Source organism: Letharia lupina (genome assembly GCF_014066315.1).
Source record: "Letharia lupina isolate WasteWater1 chromosome Unknown contig_26, whole genome shotgun sequence".
In the NCBI taxonomy this organism is placed as follows: Eukaryota; Fungi; Ascomycota; class Lecanoromycetes; order Lecanorales; family Parmeliaceae; genus Letharia; species Letharia lupina.
In genome coordinates, this window is record NW_023502995.1 from 132,936 (window position 1) to 145,637 (window position 12,702).

At 47.8% G+C, this 12,702-nt stretch overlaps 5 protein-coding genes across 5 annotated transcripts; 3 read left to right on the forward strand and 2 right to left on the reverse strand.

The window, feature by feature from the left end:
- Positions 1-147: 147 nt before the first annotated feature.
- Positions 148-1,566, reverse strand: HO133_006695 (uncharacterized protein; the record flags this gene model as incomplete). Its single annotated transcript, XM_037297592.1, has 6 exons — positions 148-383; positions 439-1,069; positions 1,140-1,235; positions 1,293-1,361; positions 1,427-1,447; positions 1,516-1,566. 6 exons carry the CDS (start codon positions 1,564-1,566, stop codon positions 148-150), a joined length of 1,104 nt encoding a protein of 367 aa, XP_037147028.1.
- Positions 1,567-1,849: 283 nt separating this feature from the next.
- Positions 1,850-2,566, reverse strand: HO133_006696 (uncharacterized protein; the record flags this gene model as incomplete). Its single annotated transcript, XM_037297593.1, has 1 exon — positions 1,850-2,566. The coding sequence occupies one exon, from the start codon at positions 2,564-2,566 to the stop codon at positions 1,850-1,852; it is 717 nt and encodes a 238-aa protein (XP_037147029.1).
- Positions 2,567-3,899: 1,333 nt separating this feature from the next.
- On the forward strand, positions 3,900-4,772 carry HO133_006697 (uncharacterized protein; the record flags this gene model as incomplete). The annotated part of the gene is made up of 2 exons (XM_037297594.1): positions 3,900-4,086; positions 4,243-4,772. The coding sequence occupies 2 exons, from the start codon at positions 3,900-3,902 to the stop codon at positions 4,770-4,772; spliced, it is 717 nt and encodes a 238-aa protein (XP_037147030.1).
- A 949-nt stretch (positions 4,773-5,721) lies between these two features.
- On the forward strand, positions 5,722-7,737 carry HO133_006698 (uncharacterized protein; the record flags this gene model as incomplete). The annotated part of the gene is made up of 4 exons (XM_037297595.1): positions 5,722-5,802; positions 5,859-6,310; positions 6,362-6,566; positions 6,637-7,737. The coding sequence occupies 4 exons, from the start codon at positions 5,722-5,724 to the stop codon at positions 7,735-7,737; spliced, it is 1,839 nt and encodes a 612-aa protein (XP_037147031.1).
- A 992-nt stretch (positions 7,738-8,729) lies between these two features.
- HO133_006699 (uncharacterized protein) lies at positions 8,730-10,430 on the forward strand (the record flags this gene model as incomplete). Its single annotated transcript, XM_037297596.1, has 5 exons — positions 8,730-8,838; positions 8,998-9,248; positions 9,465-9,620; positions 10,110-10,340; positions 10,401-10,430. 5 exons carry the CDS (start codon positions 8,730-8,732, stop codon positions 10,428-10,430), a joined length of 777 nt encoding a protein of 258 aa, XP_037147032.1.
- Positions 10,431-12,702: the final 2,272 nt, after the last annotated feature.

Below are 12,702 nucleotides of genomic sequence, written 5' to 3' on the forward strand. Positions count from 1 at the left end.
CTTCTGCTGGAATGGAGATTGAGTCCACCCGGAATGTCAGCAAGACAATGATGACCCACATACCGCACATCGATCCAAGGGTCACTGGCACCTGGAGTTTTGGGTGGATATGCTCTCTATGGGCTGCCATAGTAGGAGCTTTTGCTTCTATCCAGACAAGATCTTGGACAATTCTTGAGCAACGTGATCGCCAACCTGCTTGGTGGTCGACTTTCCTCCAATGTCCCCCGTGCGCACATTGGCATCGATCGTTCGCCGGACCGCCTCCTCTATTGCCTTTGCTTCTTCTGGTTGATTGAAAGAGTATTGAAGCATCATAGCCGTTGATAGGATCATTGCCACGGGATTGACTTTCTCCTGCCCTGCGATATCAGGAGCCGAGCCTGTCCGATCTTATTAGCAACCATCCGAATTCCTCGATCTTTCCACAGCACTTACCGTGTATGGGCTCATAAATCCCACTGACCACACTTTTCCCATCCGGCACCCCATTCAAACTCGCACTGGGCAACAAGCCCAAACTTCCAGGTATCACACTCGCCTCATCGCTTATGATATCCCCAAACAAGTTACTCGTGACAATAACTCCATTCAGGGCCCTTGGATCCTTGACCATCAACATAGCTGCACTATCAATCAAATGATGCCCAAGCTGTAGTTGCGGAAACTCGTTCTTCATAACCTCGCTGACAACCTTCCTCCACAGCCGACTCGTAGCAAGCACGTTGGCCTTATCCAAACTCCACACTTTCTGCGGTGGCTCCGTAGCCATAGCCAAATGCGCAGCTAATCTCGTCACGCGCTCAATTTCCGCCCGTGAGTAGGGTTCGGTATCCCAAGCGTACCCGTCGTTGTTTTCCTCCTCTTTCCGCTCTCCGAAGTATATGCCCCCGGTCAACTCGCGAATGATGGTAAAGTTGACGCCGCGGCAGATGTGCTCTTTGAGAGGGGAGATGGAGGTCAGGGAGTCGGAGGCGAAGTTGCAGGGGCGTAGGTTGCCGAAGGTGTTGAGTTCTTTGCGGAGCTTGAGGAGGCCTTGTTCAGGGCGGACGGGGCCGGTGCCATACTTCTTTTATGTGGAGAAGGGGTCAGAGTCTGCTTGGAAGCATGTTGTAGATGGAAGGGAAAGGAAGGCGTACGGGGCCACCTATTGCGCCTAAGAGGACCGCGTCTGCTTTTTTGGCTGCGGCGAGGGCTTCGTCTGTGAGAGGGGAGCCGGTGGCGTCGATGGAGGCCTGAAATCATTGTCAGCGGAAACTGCTAGCTGGAAGCATTTCAAGAGCGTAACACACCCCGCCTAGCAGGTGTTCTTGGAAGTCGAATTTGATGTGTGGTCGTTCTTTCTCTACTACCCGAAGGATCTGGATTGACTGGTATGAGCCGACAATTCTCTTGCCTCGTGGGTAATTGAGCTGGGCGATGGTACCTTCAATGCTTCTGCCGTGACCTACAATGTCCATCGTCAGTCATGGCGTGTTTTGAGGTATCTTTGGGGGGAGGGGGGGGGGGTTCTACCTCTGGGCCGCAGTAGTCCCCAGCGAAGACGACAATATTGTATGGAGGCATTCTGAGGGTAGATGAATTGGCAGGAATACGGATGGAGCGGGCAGAAAGTACGGGTGATTTGTGCATCTACGAGAAGGGAATTTGTTGTGTCACGGATTCGTACCTCGGAACGCCGTCATCGGAGCCGCCGGCGACACTTCGGGAAATCTTTCGTGTCTGGCTCTTTGGCCCGAAATCTCACCAAGCGAAAATGATGGATACGCAAAGTAGCTTTTTACTTGCATGAAATTGCCAGGGGGATGTCTGAATCTGATGGGTTCTTTTCGATATAGTGACAAGGAAATCAAGAAGTCAGTTCTGCATCACTGAGGGCAATAGCCGCGACCATCGAAGTTTGATGGTCCTCCGCAATCTGGATTTCTGTATCGTCGTAGGCCTTTTGCAGCGTGACCATAGCGTTTATCATTCCCTCTATGTCAAACGCGGCAAAGCGAATGAAATTCTGCAGCTCCTCCTCCGCAACTTTCACCTCATTAGAACTCAGTCTCAATTTGTACGCCCTTTTGTGGGATTGCTGCAACAGCTCCTTCGCTGTTTTCAGAACCTCCCAGAACATCTGAACTTTCTCTGGATATCCTGAAGCTGCGAGTGGCATATGCATCTTTTGTGGCGACTTTTCGATCTTGGAAAGCCACCAATGTACTGCGGCTTCTTTCCGTGGTTCGCCGTCCACGCCAACGAGATGTACCTGCATATCGCCCTCGTAAATCTCAGATATCCCTTGATCTCCTAGGTCATACCCGTTGTACCAACTCCGCGGTTGGTAGGCTACATGGTCTTGATTCTCCGGTTGATCAAGGACCCACCACATTGCGTCTATGTCGATGTCTTCAGTTGTGTCAACGTCTGGCCTCGACTGCGGAAACGTGGCGACTTGTGTAAGAAATTTGATGCTCCATTCGCTTACCTGCACGAAGAAGACTCCATAATTGAGGTCGTTCCAGTCTCTGCCAGCGATGAAGTGGATGTCAGGAAAAGAATCTTCCCGTGGCAGGAACATCGTCCATGGGATGTTGTTGTTGATGATGATAGTGTCCGCGTCGAACCAGCTATGAAAAGAGGATTTAGAACAGGCGGATTTCTTGGAAACTTTGTACCTCTAGGGTGACGAGTTACAGATGGGTCAACACTCACACAATCCAATCCGCTCGTTCATGAGATACTTTTGCCATTTCCGACACCAATAAGGACAGGACATGAAGCGATTTTTCAAGCACGAGTCTGATCCAGCCTGCCTTCCCGCTGAGGTCATGCTTTAAGATGTGGGTTGGGTACCCCCATCTACGACCGTGATCAAGGTGAGTCTCCATGCAGGGCTCAAATATCGACATGTGTTGGTCTCCAATCATTATGCTTGCCTGCCGGATTCGAGAACCCTTCTCCCAATTCTGCATCTTGTTGTCGGGTATGTGTACTTCGACTTCGCCGGTCTTGGAACCAACGGCGTTTTCAACGTCAGACTCGTGCCATTGTGCAGACGTCAAGAGAGAGCGCGACAACAGATGCCGTTCCGGCGGCGTAGACTTGCGGCTCAATAAATAAAGAGTTGAGAGGAAAGAGACGAGGACAAGCCATCTCCCTTTCTTCCTCACCGGGGCAAGCATAATATGAAGAGGAAGCTTCTCTCCCAAACTGAGGACCCAGCAGAGATCGCGGCATGGTACCTATATATCTGAGCGTTCCAGCATGAAGTACGTTGACCTATGCAGTCAAGAGACTCGCGACACACTTGATACACGAAGCGTCAGTACGAAACAGAAAGATTGAGCTTCTTAGTACGGAGTCCTGACTAGGGGTAGGCTAGCCGTCAGAAGAAATGGCAGTCATCAATATTGGCATCGTCTGAATTTTGTCAATTTATGTTATAAAAAGTGATTGGCGATCGATGTGGGCAGAAGCAGCTACAGCAAATGGTTTCCACGACGAGAAACTTGCTCTCTTTGCTGTTACTGTCGAGATTCAAGGGACTCGTAGACTACGTTTACAGCTGCCACTTTTTCTCGCAGAGAGCCTAGGGGCAAGTTCTGCGGGAGGCACGGTCATGACCGGCCGTGCCTAGCGTCTTCTTTGCGCAGATCTGAAACAGAAGCCTACGACATACATAGTGATCTCATTGGAATTCAACCATATCAAGAGCTGCCGAACGCTTTAATATAAGATAGAAATCCTGATGCGATCTTTGGTTGGAGGCAAACACTCAGGGTTAGGGTTACGAGCATCGGCAATTTTCTCCTGCTGTGGTCATGGAACCGTCATGCATGTCTGTGCCTGCACCTTACTCTGCAGGTCTCTTCAAGTCACAGTCTCTAGCTGTATCGCATCTTACATCTATAATGTCTCCATACACCGCTCCTCTGGTGCCTTCACCAATTAGCACTGATCTCCCTTCGACTCTCACCTTCCTCTCCAATCCCATCTCCTACTATTTAAATGCAGCTCCTCCTTACAACAATGTCACTCTGGGGGCACTCCTATTCACCCTACCGCCGCAAACACCGCGATTATTGCTTTTGCAGAGAGGTACGTGCTTTCGGCGTGCCTTTCCCCTGATCAGTACCGGAACTCAATCGCAAGACAATTTCGGAGAGCCAGAAGCGTATCTTTCTTCCTGAGACATGTCTGCAGCCTCGAATTTTCTGCTCAAAGAGGGAATACTGATGTCGAATTCTCCAACAGCGGGAGGCACGGACCCGAACGCTTTCTCGGACTTCTGGCAAATACCTAGCGGCTCACCTAGACCTTCTGATCCGACAATGCTACATGCCTTGGCCCGGACAATCTTTGAGCAGACAGGTCTACGCCTTGCAAGTGTGGTCACCATGTCTGGTACTGAGATAGAGCCTGCTAGTCGGGAGACTGGACACGCCCAAAGAATGAGAATGCTATTCATGGTCGAAGTCGCTGAGCTGGGACTATTGCAGCTTGATAATTCTCCATTCGAAAAGGACATGTTATATGGAAGTCAAGGACTCGACATCAATTCCGTACCAGTCGCTTTGAATCTTGGCAAGCATAGACAGCACGTATGGTCGAGGGAGGAAGACCTCAAAGAGTTCATCAATTCAGGCTTGTATCCAATTGAAGAGAGGGCTCAGTATCGTATGATGCTGGAAGCTTTCGGGCTTCACAATCAAAATCTTGCGTACCTCCACTCTTTGAACCAACGAAGCCAAACTGCCAGCTCGAGTCATGGGTTACCCATATGAACGGGTAAGACGAGCTGGCATCCATATCTCACCCTCGTCTCCTTATCAGCGCTATGAGATCGACCCCAAAGCTTCGGAAGTGACAGGAATTCAAGATCAAAGCGTTGGTCTCGAAACAAGGATATCCGGTAGGAGCCGGATCGCATCACGTCAGCTGACAAAAGTCTTCCGACACCACTCGTGATCCGGCAGCAAGGGTATTCGTCGATCGAAAGAGCATGACCAACGAGTACGGCCGCTTGCCGTACCTCGTCTATCAATGCAGACCAGCAGTAACCAATAACACCTAAATCCAGATGCTGTTCGGAGCTGGCTGTGCTCTGTAGACACTTGAGACTACTACAACTTTCCGGATGAGGCAGGTCTTAACTCGGCAGCGAAAAATTCTTTCGAGCGTGACCTGGGGTCGAATATGGTTATGCACGATTATGGGTATGTACGGCCGAAGAACTCAGCAGCCGAACGTCATGAGGGGCAAGTGACATATACAACCGCGGCTTACTATCTTATTCTCCGTTCTCTTACTGCATGCGACAAGGGTTGGACGCATTTTCACGGGTTTCTGCATTTTTCATTGTGATAGCTCACTTTGCTGGCGATTGCTAGGGCCGAGACATTGCGAAAAGCAAACGCCACAGAAAGGTCGCTTGATGTTTCCTGCTGCCACGTATGTCCGCGCTAAACTCGATATCGTATCTCAAAATGCGAAAATCTTTAATCTTTTTGCAGGGAAGTTTAGAGGTGGCTACCCTAAGCAGATCATCAATAAGCAATGGCTTCAAGAATGTCTGCGAACTTTTCCATTCCGCCAAAAGAGATTCCCGGTTGCCTCGTGCTCACCATGCGAGGGCGTTGGAATGCACGTCCCCGGAATACCTTGGGCTGCATATCTCTTTTGTCCTTTCCAATGTAAATCGATCTCCAAGATCAACGAGTCGGTGCTACCATCATGTTCCATGTATCGCTCCTCAGGTGGCTCTTTGCTTCCACGTCTCTCTTCATCCAAGTCCATACCTGGGGTTGCAAATGTGTAAGATAGCAGCTTCGCATGAAAATGAAAGATCTGACCTGACTGATACCAAGTAGGCTCCTGAGGACAACTGCTGGCCGTCAACATCTCAATGGAATACATTCAACCAGTCTCTCTCTGGAAAACTCATCGCTGATGTCCCACCCGCTTTGCCATGCTACCCTGGCCCAGCATTCAACGCCGAAGCATGTGCTGCAGTTGACGCCGAGCTAACAGAACAGACTTTCGTAGCCGAAAATCCCATCGCACTGTCCTATCCTACGGGCTCGTGCCCGCCCATCAACGCAACCGCTGGTTCGTCGTGCACAATTGCGGATCGGCCAACGGACACATGTCCGGATGGCAATCTCACATCGGCGACACCCGTTGGATCATGCTCTATTGGGGACCAGCCAAGGTACACGGTCAATGCCACGGAGATTGCAGATGTAACCGCAGGAATCAATTTCGCACGGCAAAAGAATATAAGACTTGTGGTACGAAATACAGGGCATGACCTATTGCGAAGGTGAACTACCTTGCGTGCATCCTTCTCTGAATGCTTTCTGATGCTTTACAGGTCGACAGGCTATGGTAGCTTACAGGTCTGGATACGATATCTAAGGACAGGCATCAAATTTCAAGAAACTTATCAGCAATCCGTTGCCTGTTCCAAATCGAGTTGGAAGGGAAGTGCTTTCGGAATCGGAGGGGGTTATACTTGGGAAGATGTATATAGTGAAGCGGCGAGCAGGAACGTGATCGTTGTCGGCGGTGGCACACCGGTATGTTAGCCCTGGCTTCTTTCTGCCGGCTTCTATCTCATGTGACATTCGGGACCTGATGGAGTTCCAGAGTGTCGGCTGTCTCGGTGGCTGGATGCAAGGCGGAGGGCACAGTCCCGCAACCCATGACTTTGGTCTCGGAGCGGATCAAGTGCTCGAAGCACAAGTTGTGCTAGCATCTGGCAAAGTAGTGACGGCAAACCCTTGCGAAAATTCGGAAATCTTCTTTGCCATTCGTGGTGGGGGCCCCAGCAGCTATGGAATTGTAGTCTCGACGGTTATCAAAGCTTACCCTACAAGGAAAGTCGCTGCTCAGATATTTGGCTTTGCCCCTTTGACTGCGAATGACTCCTCGGCATTCATGGATGCTTTAGCCATCGTCCACCAAAACTACCCAAAATTGTCTGACAGCGGCTTCTCTGGCTACGGCTCCTGGTCAATATACTCTCCAAGTCCATTAGTCGGCAACTATTCTACCGGCTTCATCCACACCATCGCTGTGTTTGGGAAAACAGTCGCGGAGGCAGAAGAGCTCTTCGCTTCAACAGCAGCGCAATTACACAAATACAACAACACCAGTCTGTATATGACGACCAGATACCTCTCCTTTCCAACTTATGTCGCCTACTACAACGCACTTTCTGGTATCGTGACTCCAGTTGGGCAAACTGCAGCTTTAGGCTCTCGCTTTCTCGACCAAAAAGCTCTGACCGGCAACGCGACCGCACTGAAAGCCATGCTTCAAACCATTGCCGGAACGCCCGAGCAAGCGACATCTAACAACATTGTGTTTGTGGGAGGCGGCCAAGTTTTCACAGATGCTAGCGATCCTTACTCAGGCGTCAATCCCGCCTGGCGCCAAACTTACGTGCATAACATAGTCGCAAGAGGCTGGGCTCCAGGCTCATCGAATGCGACAATCCAAGCGGTCTATGACGATATTACTTACAACAAGACCCAGGCCATGAAAGACCTTGCGCCCAACACAGGGTGCTACATGAACGAGGCTGATCGCTTTGACCCGGACTACTTGCAGGACTTTTATGGAGAGCATAGAGCGAAACTTTCTGAAATCAAGAGGAAGTATGATCCGCGGAGCGTGTTTTATTGTCCGACATGTATTGGTAGTGAGCTTTTCAAAGTGAAGCCTAGTGGGCAGATCTGTTTGTGATGAAGAATGGGGCTTTTGGACTTAATTATGATTAGCTTGGATAATGGGGCAACGAAGGCATGGCCGAGTGGCCAATCTTAATTGAGAGAGACATGGGCAGAACATACCCTCCCTTGTCGCCTACCGACTTCGGCTGCTGTAGCAGGATCGCCCAACGGTCTAAGCTTGACGAGCCGAAAGCCAGCGCTTAAAATTCTCCGATGACAGTAAAGTAAGGCCTTTCTTCGTTCCCTCTCATCGTCGTCATCATCATCATCGAGCATTTGGTGGTCCCAGTACAATGGACAAGTAATGGCTCTCGCCTTTAGTGACTGAAAGACTTTTCTGGGATAAAGGAGAAGTTTTGCAACGGAGATGCTCGGTGGAGCGCCGAGAGCAGAGACAAGGTGGTCGGTGCAGTGACATGCTGTCCCGACTGCAGAATGAGGCTCTCGCGTCGCAGCAATTACTATTCCAGTTGCACTGCGGGTTGCAGAAAGCGTCGCGCGAGTTTCTGGGAATCGGGGTAACAGCCAGCGATGGATCGATGCCTTAGGGTTCAAGCTCTCTTCAGAGCCCCAAGACATCGCGGCACCACTTGCATCTTTCAATATCTAGTTCTACTCCAATCATTGGCCGAGCTGTCTTTTCTTGGTGTTTCTGTCTACACCGTACTTTCCCAGTAAATATTCACAGTTGACCTCGTTAAGTCGTCAACACGGAAAGAGCAATGGCTTTTAGGGTGCGAGCTTCTGCGGAGCAGTGACGGAAGGGGAACGTCGACCTTAACACCCGCATCAATACCTGTTAGATCCCTGTGTTGTCATTTGCAAACAGTCTTCACTTTCCTTAAAAACTTACACGCCTTGCCGATCCTACAACACCAGTCAATTTGATGCTGTGCTTCTTCTGCATCCGCAGACCCTCTTCTCGTCACTCCTCATCTACGTGTGCATCTTCTGACGTCGACTACCCTGCCCCTAACAGCCAATACAGAAGAGCCGGATCCACTTATGTCGTCCACCACAGGCCCTCCGTCTCCCCTAGGTACTGCAGCACATCTCCCACCCGGCGGACTGATCGCAATCGCCTGGTCCAGCGTCGTCCTCGCAGGCGCTTTCGGTACGTACATGTGCAGAGCGACTCCTTCCTATTCCGGAGCACTCTTTGTGAATCACAAGATATAATCTTGGAGCAAAAGGCTCTTGATACCCATTCGAGTCGTCTCGATGCTCGAGATTCTGACTTTAAGAAGTGATACTGATTCCAAAATTGTTGTAGTCGTCGCTCGTACTTTGATCCGTATAGTCAAGGCCGAGCGCCTTGGGCATGATGACTATTGGATCTATCTAGCTTATCTCATCCTTTGCATCAATGCTCTTCTTCAAACGGTTCAGACCCCTTATATCTACCACCTTGTACGGGTGAGAGCAGGATTGGAGCCCGCTGGCGAAGGATTTTTGAAGGATGGTAAGGCATACCTGCGCTATGAGTTCACGATCATTGGCCTCTTCTGGTCGATACTCTGGAGTGTGAGTGCACATTTCGGAGCAAACTCTCCTTGTTGGACCCTTTGTCTTGAGTCGCGAGACATGCCTCGCGGGCAGTGAGCGGGTTTCAACCCCCCAACCTGTCTTATGACCTCGGTGCTTTGCCTCAAAGATGCCATGCTGATACCGAAATGTACAGGTGAAGGCGAGCTTCTTAGCTTTCTATTGGAAAATGTTTGATGGGCTACCGAGGTACAGGAAGTGGTGGATGATGGTCGCGGGTTTTGCCTTCGCCTCGTACGTTGGGTGCTGGATTGCGAGCGCAATGACATGTCACCCGGCCTCTCTCTACTTCACATTCGGTACGGAGGTCTCCCCACGGCGACTAAAGAGGTTACTGAGATCATCAACCAGGTCAATGCTACAAGCCAATTGATGTCGAAGGCTCCACCATCTCCATAGCCTACAGCACCACGGTAGACGTTCTCACTGATATCATGAGTAAGTGCATCGTTGACGCTCACGGCCGAATCCCTCAGGGAAATGGCACAATGCTTATCACTAACCATTCGCTAGTCATTTCTCTTCCGCTGAACCTTTTGTACACCGTTAGGCTTGCACCGAAGCAGAAATTAGGTCTCGCAGCCGTCTTTTCTATCGGTATCATCATCATCTTGGTGGCTATCGCCCGCGCGGTACAGATCTCAAGAAAGGCTTTCGCGGACGGCGTCCTTTTGGCCCTTTGGGGGATCATTGAGTCCACAGTTTGTGAGTACAGAAGTCTTACCAAACCCAATCGTAATTCGCTTGACTCAATGCTGCGTGAGAATGTGTCTGATGCTGATCTTTGATTTCTTCTTCTCCGCATCAGCTGTGATAGTAGGATGCCTTCCCCCATTCAAGTCGCTCTTCAAGGGCCGTGGATCCTTCCAGCGCTACAACTTTCCAGTCAACGGCAAGAACTTGTCACGAGACTTACGTCATACTGCCATACGACTTGGCAGTGCTGATACTGGTAACGGTGCTAAGGCAGCACCGCAAGTCATGTCAAAGCCGATTGATGGGGCACCCGATGGTGGCTACGGTGATGGAATTTACGTACCACACGGAGCTATTGGTGTGAGGAGTGATTATGTGAGTTTTAGCTTGGGGGCTTGAGAGCAGAGGTGACATGACTGATTAATTTGTTTGTAGGAAGTGAGGGGCTATGAGAATGAGCCATGATCTGCTGCCCTAAAGTCTGAACCCCTGTTTGCTAATTGTTGCCTACAAAATCGATAGCTAGAAATCAGAATCAAAGTAAAAAAATCTAATCCATACCAGGCTCTATCTGCTGCGGGAAAGAATGATGAGCACTTGAAAGTAGTGGCAGAGGTTCTACTCAATACCTTGTCCATATTCTTCAATGTAGTCTCAAGATATTGCAAGCATATCTCAATAGTGCAGAACAAACTCTCGGAGTCGGTGCTCGTGCTACAACTACAGTCTATCGGAGAAGACCACTGCATGGGTGTACGAATACAAAAACCTTCGCGTCCGTCGCTGGGACATAGTTCAACAGGGTACGACGTAGCGTAATTATCTCATCAAGAATATGAGGTTGGCGTTACCCCTAAGCAATGCTCGAAAGGCCACTTTTTCAATCAAGCCATATACGTAGCTGTGCATCAGTGAACCTGGTCATTAACGATTATAGCTAAGCAGTAGCTAAGCTATGCCAAGGTATGGTTATCTGATGAGAAGTAGATATATATGGTTCGACTTGACCCCGATCACGCTGTGATGCCGAATTTGGTGATCATATGGGAGAGAAACAGTCAGACCGCCATGCCTATCATTACTCCGATAAAATTCCCCATACTTGGCGCTGCACTGTGTGCAATAGTGAACTCACAGACGAAAAATGCCCGAGCGTGCACAAATGCCCAATGGGTTACCACTTGAACGGCAAATGCCTTGACTGTGGTGAGGTGTGTGCATGAGACTGTTGTTCCGGAGAGGGAGGATATTGCCAGATTTGCGGACTGGAGTTAGTAGAAGATGACTGTGGACAAGGTAAGAGAGGTGTGCCCAATGCCAGTGGCAGCTCGAGTGGGGCAACGAAGGCACGCGCAACTCGCAATGCGTCCAAATGGCATCCATCTATCGCCATATTTCAACAGTGCCATCGACTGATTTGCCTAGTCTTTCCTACAATACTTCCGAGAATCTGGTCTACGCGGAGTCATCACAGAAAAAATGGGTTTCTCTGGTAATTACCTACTACCTCGTCCGCTCCAGCGAGCTTCTCTCAACGCGCGGGGGCCCGGAAATGCTGTTGGCAGAAAGCATGTTGACAGATTGTTGGAGTTGGACGTTAATCGGTGATGGCGAAGGTCACGCCACTACTCTGATCCTAGGTCATCACAGCTCCCGGTACTTGCTGGAAGCGGACAAAAATTCAATTGTAGTTCGATTATCCTCTCTATGTGTAGTCTCAGTAATTCAGACTCACGGCTAGCCGGGGTACCTATGGCCAGCCCTACACTCGTGCCTCGCTTCGGGGACTAATCATATCGTAGGCTTATTACAATATACCCCTCCCTTAGAGTCTAAATAAAAAACCCCCAAATCGCTATATTAATCGTTAATTTATATAAATTCATCATAATAATTACCTCGTTAATGGGAAGTCGCGACTTCCTCTAATTTTTCAGTTATTATTATATAATCTTTTAATATTAATTAAGAGAGTAATAAATCTTTCGAGGTCGCTAAATAAGTATATAAACTTTTTATTATAATCGAATAGCTCGTTATTATCATATAAGCTTATTCGAATATACGTTCTCTATTAACGATTATAATATCTATCTTTAATCGATTATCTTTTAATAATTAAATTTTAGACGATAATATATTATATTTAATATTATTAAAAGATTATATAACGAGTTAAATATAATAATTAGATTATAAGTTTAATCGTATTTATATCTAATAAAAATCGAGTATTAAAGTTATTCCCTCTATATATAGATTTATTAACTTAAAAGTATATTATTTAGAAGTTAAAGAAAGTATAAAATATATATCTTAAATGATTTTAACGCGCTTAACGCGTTTAAAATAGATTTAAATAAATAAGAAGACTATAAAGAGTACTTAAATACGCGATTTTCTCTTCGATAACGATAGCGAGGTATTTTCGAACTATATATACGAAGATTAATATTAAAAGTTCTAGATATACTAAGATAAGGATTTAGATAAGATTAAGTATTTAATATACTTTCAAATTTTATAAATAGTATTATTATTCTTTATTTTAATAAGTATTAATACTCTATATAATAGCGACGCTATATATATATATAAAGTATATATATATAAAATATATATATGCGAAGTATATATATAATAGCGATATTAATAGAGTATATAATAGTAATAATATTAAAGTATTAGTTATAGCGTAGAGAAATAGAGGGAGAGTATAAAGATTTTTAATATATAA